This window comes from Gekko japonicus, unplaced genomic scaffold (assembly GCF_001447785.1).
Source record: "Gekko japonicus isolate JY-2015 unplaced genomic scaffold, Gekko_japonicus_V1.1 scaffold834, whole genome shotgun sequence".
NCBI classification, from domain to species: domain Eukaryota; kingdom Metazoa; phylum Chordata; class Lepidosauria; order Squamata; family Gekkonidae; genus Gekko; species Gekko japonicus.
Window position 1 is genome coordinate 285027 of NW_015165855.1, and position 7673 is coordinate 292699.

The 7673-nt window shown below is 54.7% G+C and overlaps 1 protein-coding gene across 1 annotated transcript in view; it reads left to right on the forward strand.

Annotated features, from left to right (window-relative positions):
- The window catches only part of DIAPH1 (diaphanous related formin 1), a 139692-nt gene extending 133863 nt beyond the window's left edge, over positions 1-5829 (forward strand). The window contains exon 27 of the mRNA XM_015411130.1: positions 5657-5829. Within this exon, the coding sequence (XP_015266616.1) occupies positions 5657-5829 (173 nt within the window). The remainder of the gene's footprint in view (positions 1-5656) is intronic.
- The last annotated feature ends 1844 nt before the right edge of the window (positions 5830-7673 follow it).

Here is a 7673-nt window from a genome sequence, read left to right on the forward strand (position 1 = left end):
GCCGTGTTTTGCAATAATCGTTAGGGGGTTTTGCATTCCTGTTTATGAGAGACAAAATCATAACGTTGGTGTATTGGGTTCCGATGTCAGATGGTGTGGTTTTTTAAATAAGATTCTGCATAATATCTTGTGTTCCCCCCCCAGCTGATTGAAAAGAAAGAAGAGGAGGTCATGTGACCCTGGGTGCCATGCAAACAAAAGGGATCCCCTGGCATTAGGGTTGCCAGGTCTGGGTTGGAAAATACCTGGAGACTTTGGGGGTGGGTCCAGGAGAGGGTGGGGGTTTGGGGAGGGTAGGGGCCTCAGCAGGGTACAATGCCAGAGAGTCCACCCTTCAGAGCAGCCATTTTCTCCAGGGGAGCTGATCTCGGTCAGCTGGAGATCATTTGCAAAGGCAGGAGATCCCCAGGCCCCCACCTGGCAAGCACTGATTCCCTGCCTTCCCCCAGCCCCGCCGAGAGTCCTCGGAAGGCCGTGCCCCGCTTCCAGTCCATAGCCAGCCACAGGGAGACCTCTTCAGTGGGAACAAAGCCCAAGGAGGTCTTTCCAGTCTGGCTCCACGCGAACTGGCTCTTTTGCTGTCCTCTCCCCACTGCTGGCTTTGTCCCAGGAGGGAAACGACCCGGTCACCCTTTTCTGTGCACGTCTTGTGGCCACCGTCCCTACTGCTGCCTTGCAGGATGCCGGAGTCTCTCTGTCCTCTTTACTTTCAATGCCAGTTTCCAATAACCTCTGTTGGCATAACTCTTTACTTCCATTCGTGGACCGCTGGCCGCAAGAGCTGGATCTGAAGAGGCGCCCTCCTCCCCAGCCCTCTCCGCTGCCGGAGCTCGAGGGTCAAAAGGCCCAGTTGACACAGGTGGCTCCGTCCCTCTGCCCGGACGTGTCTCCTGCTGCCTCGGGAGCTCTTGGCCCAGGGGCAGTTGCCGCTCCCAGGCTTCCTCTGCCAGCAACCTGACGGGCACCGCTTCTCTTTCCTTGCAGCCAGCTCTCTCGGGTCCCTTTGCGAGGTGGCGAAGGATGCGTCTGAGCTGGTAATCCGTGGGCATGTTCATGTTCCTCCCCCTCCCCCACTTGTGTGCTGTAGGCAGGGAGGATCGGAAGAGGAGAGGAGGTCACAGGCAGCCTCAGACCCACGCTGCCCCTGGGCCAGGGGCCTCCCGCATGAGTACCGTTGGGTGCACTGGGAAATAAAAGACATACCCGCATCTTTTGCAAAGACCAACCGAAATGACCCAGGAAGCAGGGTCTCCAGAACTCTTCAGCAGGCTGTGTTTATTTAAGGGGGGGGTGCAATCCAGGCCATGACGTGAAGGCTGTTTTTTCTGCATCCTTCCCAGGCCCTGGGTGGGGCTGGTGCCAGTTTGCACCCTTGGCCTTGCGGGAGGAAGAAGGCGAAGGCGTGGGCAGCCTCCAGGCCAGCGGTTCATCCCAAGTCCCTTAATGCCAACTGGAACATGGCGGTCCCTTTAAAGTCCGGGAGCTGGGGGCAAACGTGGCACTCCTTAGATGAACGTTTTGGTTGGTCCTGACAAAAGGTATTCCGTGGCTCTTGTGGAAAAGAGGAAGAGTCCAAGAGCCGCCTCAAAGACTAACAAAATCCGGGGCAGGGTAGGAGCTTTCCTAAGTCACTGCTCGCTTCTTCAGGTATCTGAAGAAGTGAGCAGGGATGAAAGCTCCTCCCCTTCCCCGGATTTTGTTAGTCTTTGAGGCGTTCCTGGACTCTTGCTCTTTCCTGCCGCTACAGGCAGACGAACACGGCTGCCCATCTTGATCTGTCTTCGTGGCTTTTGTGTTGGGGGTTTTCCCGTGGACCAGCACAGCCGCCTGAAACTTTTAAGGGCATCTTCGCTCTGCCACCCTTTCTCCTCCCGACTCTCAAACATGGTGCCGGTTCGTTTCTGGCCTCCTCCTGTTGGGCCTCCCGAGGCTGTCCTCTGGCAGTCTCTCTCCTCCTTCCCATCCCTCCTGGCTGGCATGTGCAGCGCTTCTGGCTCCCGTACGACAGTGATCCGTCACCCAGGCAGTCTGTCCAGCTGACACTTCCATTTCCTTATAATTGCGTATTTACCATCCTGTTCCCCTTTCCAATGAGTTCTGCAAGCCAGCTGACAGAAAGCCGTCCTGAAAGATGGCTTTTTTTTTCCAAGAAGGGACTGGGGCTGCGATGGGCCACGGTCATTAAGGCAGTTTGCAGAGTTGGGGGGGGGAGTAGGACAGCAGAGCTGGGGGTGCAGAACCCCCACGGAAGGCAGACGGTGCAAGCCCAGCTGAGCGTTGGACGGGATCCTGCAGAAGCTTGCATCTCGTGTCAGGAAGGCTCCTTCTTCCCCAAAGGGAAGCAAAACCTCCGCCGGACCTGTGGGATCCAGCCCATTGTTAGGTGGAGTTTTGTGCAGCTGCCTCGCAACACCAAGTACGTGCTTGTGAGTCTGTGATGAAGACCGTCCTCTAGAGGCTACAGCCGGGAGCAGAGGAAAGGTTGGGGTAAGGGGCCGACAAGCCCTCTTCTCTCCGCTATTTCCCCTCTGTCAGTCCTCCACTGCAAGCTGCTGACAAGCTCTCTTCTCTCCGCTATTTCCCCTCTGTCAGTCCTCCACTGCAAGCTGCTTTCCTCTTGGCTCAGAGAGCTGTGTCTGCTTCCCACGGGGAGAAAAACAGCCTTGGGGCCGGGTGTGTGTGGTTTGGAGAAAGAGAACACTGCCTGGCAGGGAGAAACGAGCTTGGCCTTTACCCTTGCCCTTCCACCGCTTCTGGCTGGAGCCTCCAGGAGCTTCTCCTTTAATAATCACCATAATCAATGATAAGTTTTCAAGCACTTTCGTGTTACAGGGGCCTCCGCAGGCTGTGTGTGGTGTGACACGAAGCCAACAGCTCTCACGCTTTCTGAAGCAGGACCCACTGCCGAACTGAGAGGTCTCGAGGCCCACTTGCATAATAACTCTATGCTACTTTTCCTCTTCCCAGCCCCAAATGCAACAATCTCACATCAGTTAACACCGAACAGTTTTATATTTTGGTTTTCAGGTTATTATTGAGCAGCCGGCTGTGTTTCATGGCAGTTTTGCACCTTGCAAGAAGAGGAACAAAGAAAGCTGTGTATACGCGCTAAGAACCAAAACTGCAAAGTGTACAAAATTCAGTGCTGTATTATAACACAAGGCCAACAATCATATATATGTGTGAGGAGGGGTCCAAAGTAGTACAGTTAACAAAGTTTCCTGGATTACAAAGTCGTTTCGCAATCTTCATCAGAACGGGACCGTGAATATCTTTTCAGAGCTGCAAAACTCCATCTTGTTGTGCTGCGTGATTCTGTAAACAACTCAATCCACAATTTCCATACTAGCAAAGTGCGTCTGTAGTCGGAGTCGGGCCATCAGAGCAAAAGAATGCCCGACTCCGACTATAGACGCACTTTGCTAGTATGGAAATTGTGGACTGACTTCTTTACAGAATCACGCAGCACATACAAGATGGAGTTTTGCAGCTCTGAAAAGATATTCACGGTCCTTTTCGGATGAAGATTGCGAAACGACTTTGTAATCCGGAAAACTTTATTAACGCTGCTACTTTGGACCTCTCCTCACACATGTCTATGATTGTTGGACTTGTGTTCTAATACAGCATTGAATTTTGTAAATGTTGCAGTTTTGGTTCACAGCTCTTCTTTGTTCCTTTTCTTGTATGGTATCATGAGCTGTGATTCTCTATTGTTGTAGTTTTGTGCCTTATTCAGAGGGAAGCCCAACTTTGCCTCGGAGGCTCCCCTTCCACCTCGCCCTGTTCCTCCTCCTGCCCTTGGGACTTGCCTGCGAGGCAGTTGCAGTCCACTTTTGGGTCCTGACCGAGAGTCCAAGAGCCGTTTCCCTATGCTGAAGCCTTGGTCTGCAAACAAGAGGGGACTTAGACCCTGTAGTATTTGGGGCCGTCAACTTCCTAGGCTGAGGACTTCTCCCTTAGATCTTCAAGGAGTGAGTCAGTGTGGTCAGGAGGTATATGAAGAGAAGTGCTGTGGTTCAGTGGCAGACCATCTGCGTGGCATGCAGAACACCCCGGGTTCAATCCCTGGCGTCCCAGGTAGAACGGTCGGGTCGTAGGTGATGTGTGAAGGACCTCTGGCTGAGACTCTGGAGAGCTGCTGCCAGTCGGAGTAGACAATCCTGGCCTTGATAGACCAACAGTCTGATTTGCGGTAACTCAGCTTAGAGGGAATACTGGTCAGGGGGTATATGAAGAGGAGTGCTGTGGTTCAGTGGTAGACCATCTGCATGGCATACAGAACACCCCAGGTTCAATCCCTGGCGTCCCAGGTAGAACGATCGGGTCGTAGGTGATGTGAAGGACCTCTGCCTGAGACTCTGGAGAGCTGCTGCCAATCGGAGTAGACAATCCTGACCTTGATAGACCAACAGGCAGCTTCATGCACTTGTAGAGCCAAGACTGTGGAAGGTGGGTGAGGTGCAGCTTCAGGAGACAGAAGTCGAAGACAGACCTGTCCCCGTCTCCCCCCCCCCTGCAAGATGGCATGCAAAGGGGAGATGGTCCTTGTAGAACCCACTCAGCAGGTACGGGTGTGGGCAGAGGTTGCTTCATAGTTAGACCTACAGTTTTTGTGCCCAGTGCATGTTGGGGAATCCTGTGTTTCTGAAGCAGAGAAAGGGTCTCCTACCAGGTGTGTTGTAAATTTGCCCTTTTCTTCCTAGTGAACTCCCCGCGGACCCACAGCACCCCACGTCAGCAGCCCCGGTAGCTCCTTTGTCCCCCTGTCTTTCTCCGCTCATCTCCCTGAGCACAAATGTTTTCTCTGAACTTCTCTGTGCAAGCAAGCTTTCTGTGTAATGCCTGCACGTACGGTGCAACACCATAGTGTAGAAATGTGTGTATGTTGCATGCCTTCTGGTCTCTGTCTTTGTGCATGGTCGGGAAGGTGGCTCTGCGTGTGGACATTGTGGCTGTCATTGCAGGCTGTCCTTTCTTGGCATGCCCGTTCCTGTTGTCATCCGTAGGGGTGGCCCCTCGGTGGATCGCCTGCCTCGAGAGAACAGAGAGGTCTGCGTGGGGCTCTTTCTTCATCCTTCTCCCGCTTCTTGTGGCCCATTTCCTCTGTCACAGCAGTGCTGGGGTGTCCCACATCACCCCCTTCCTTGAGCATGCCTTATGGGACCCTCCTTTGAGGTTGCTGCATTTGAGAGCTGCATTGGTTGATGCACCTGATACGGGTCCATGCTGCTGTTTCAGGGGAAGGCCTTCTCTTCGTTCCTAAAAGAGCCTTTTGCTGTGCTGAGGCTGGAGACAGGATGTTTTGTCCCAAGAGTGGGAGATAGTATGAAGAGAGGACCACTGCCCATGGTGTGAGCACTCACCCTTATTCTGCCTGTGAAAACCCATTTGGTCAGAAGCCACAGTGCAATGAAAGAAAGGTGTGTCTGCACACCATACTTCTCTCAATCCCCTTGTCTCTTCAAACTGCTGTCCTTTCTCCAGCCTGCGTTTCAGCGTTGATTATTGATCTCAATTCCAGTGGGGTGGATTCGGAAGGCAGAGAAATTGCAGCAGTCCAGGATGCCGAAGGTGGTCAGGGCCAGCCGAGTGGAGCTGGTGCCCTCGGTCTTGCTGGCATCTCACCTCTTTGTTTCTTTGCTTCCTCCTCCAGCAAACCGAAAAGTTGGCTGCGCTGTCACTTCACTGCTAGCCTCGGAGTTGACCAAGGAAGATGCTCTCGGGGGAAAGGCCAGCAAAGTGCCGAAAAGGGACGGAGGTGGGGAAGCCCCAGACGGAGAAGCGCCCGACGAGACTACCAAGGAGGCCAACCGCCGCCAGAACTAGGGCTGCACCAGGCTCGGACTAAAGCCTGTGGCACGTTTGACAAAGGAATCAAAGCAACACTGCGTCACTTTGCAACCTTTACTCTTTTTGCGTGTGGGCCTGGGGAGAGACGCGCACTCTGATCTCTTCTGCTCCACTCCCCTCAACTGTTTTTGCACCGTCTTTGAGCCTGTGGTTCTCCTCTGCAGCTTGCCTCGGATTTCCCGCTTGCCTCCCGCCTTTTGCGAAATCAGAGCCCCCGCGCTTCCGCATGCGTCGCACTCGGAACCGCCCTTCGATGTGCTGCTGTGTGCTCTCCCTCCCCCCGCGGGCTGGGCGGGGAGGAAGTCATCTTGAGAGGCAAAAGCAAGCCCGGGAAGGGGAGGCCGGAAGCCGGAGCCCCGCCAGCCCAGCTGCTCCCCGGCAAAGCGGGTTGTCAAAGCAGAAGGGCAACAAAACTGCCTTAAGCTGGGTTCCTTTGTTTGCCGCTCTCACCAGGGGTTGCTTGGCCCCGAGGGTCTCTTCTCCGTAGACTCCCCTCCAGCTGTGCTGGAGTCCTGAGCCACCCCACCCCACCCAAGCTCTGCTCTGTAGCAGGAATCTCCTGAGCCCTGCTCTCTGCCGGATGTGGTGGTGGGGCTCTGCCTGAGCATCGCATCAGGTCCCGCATCCCCCCTGCTCTTTGTGTCGAGATGATTTTGCTGCTCTCCTGTGCTGCTATCTCTGCCTTTCAACTCCAGCCCTTCCTGCCACTGTGGAAGCGACGTCGTCACGACCGTGGGGCGACCCACGCCGAAGAGAAGGCCGACCACTCGTGTGTTGCATGGGAGGCGGGGGCTGCGCCTACCTCTGCATGCCGTTGAGCCGAGAGGAATCAATTGTGTGCTTCTGTACTGCTTGGCCTCGTGGGGGGGGGGAGTGGCTCTCCCTCCCCCAAGGGAAATGCTCCCTGCAGTCCCAATGCTGGGGTTTGTGATTCTCCACTGTGTCATGTTTGCACAGGACTTGCCACTGGAAAAAATAATAATTGTACAATCTCGTGTTTTACAAACGCGCACGTGCGTCCCTGCAGCGTGGGGCTCGGAAGCTGCCGCTTAGACCTCTCGGTCCGCCAGGCCAACTTGCCGCGGCTTCTGCCTGGTGCCATACAGACCCTCCTCTCCAGACCTCCCTGCCGGGGCGGCCGAGAGGCAGAGCCTCTGAAACGAAGAGGTCCCTTTTTCAAATGCATCTATTTTTCTATTGGGTTTTGTTTTTAAAAAAGGAAATGTTTGTGAATGTGAGATGAAAACGCCTGGAAACATATGCATGATCCTGGAATTCTGTCCTTACACTGGGCGGCACCCTCCCGTATCGGTCCCCTCCAGGGTCTGGAGAAGACTGGCCCGCTGTGCTCCCCGAGGGAGAGGGGAGCGCCTTGCAACTCCTCCTGATACCGCACGTCTTCCCTGCAGGCCGAAACGCAACCCCAGACCACGTTGAACGAACCCGGAGCCTTCCCCGGCAGGTGTGTGTGGCCGAATCACGGTCTCGGTGTCTGTCGTGTGGCTTGTCGTGTGCTGCCTGCCGGGCCTGACTGCTTGTCTTGAGAGAACCGGCTGGCATCAGCGCCCGCCCGAGGGAGGGTCATCTCTCCCCTCCATCAGGTGCCAACCCTTGCCTCACTGGGAACCACTTAATTTGTCTGAGGACTTGATAGCTGAGCGATAGAGGAAGAAGGAAAAAACGACATGGGCCGTGCACACAAACCTGGCTGCAGCCTCTTCCCTTCCTCTGCCACTGGGGTGAATGTCAGAATGCTGAGGGGCAGCACAATTTGTCAGAATTAATGTATAAGTTATATTTGTTTGTCTGTGTGTGTGTCT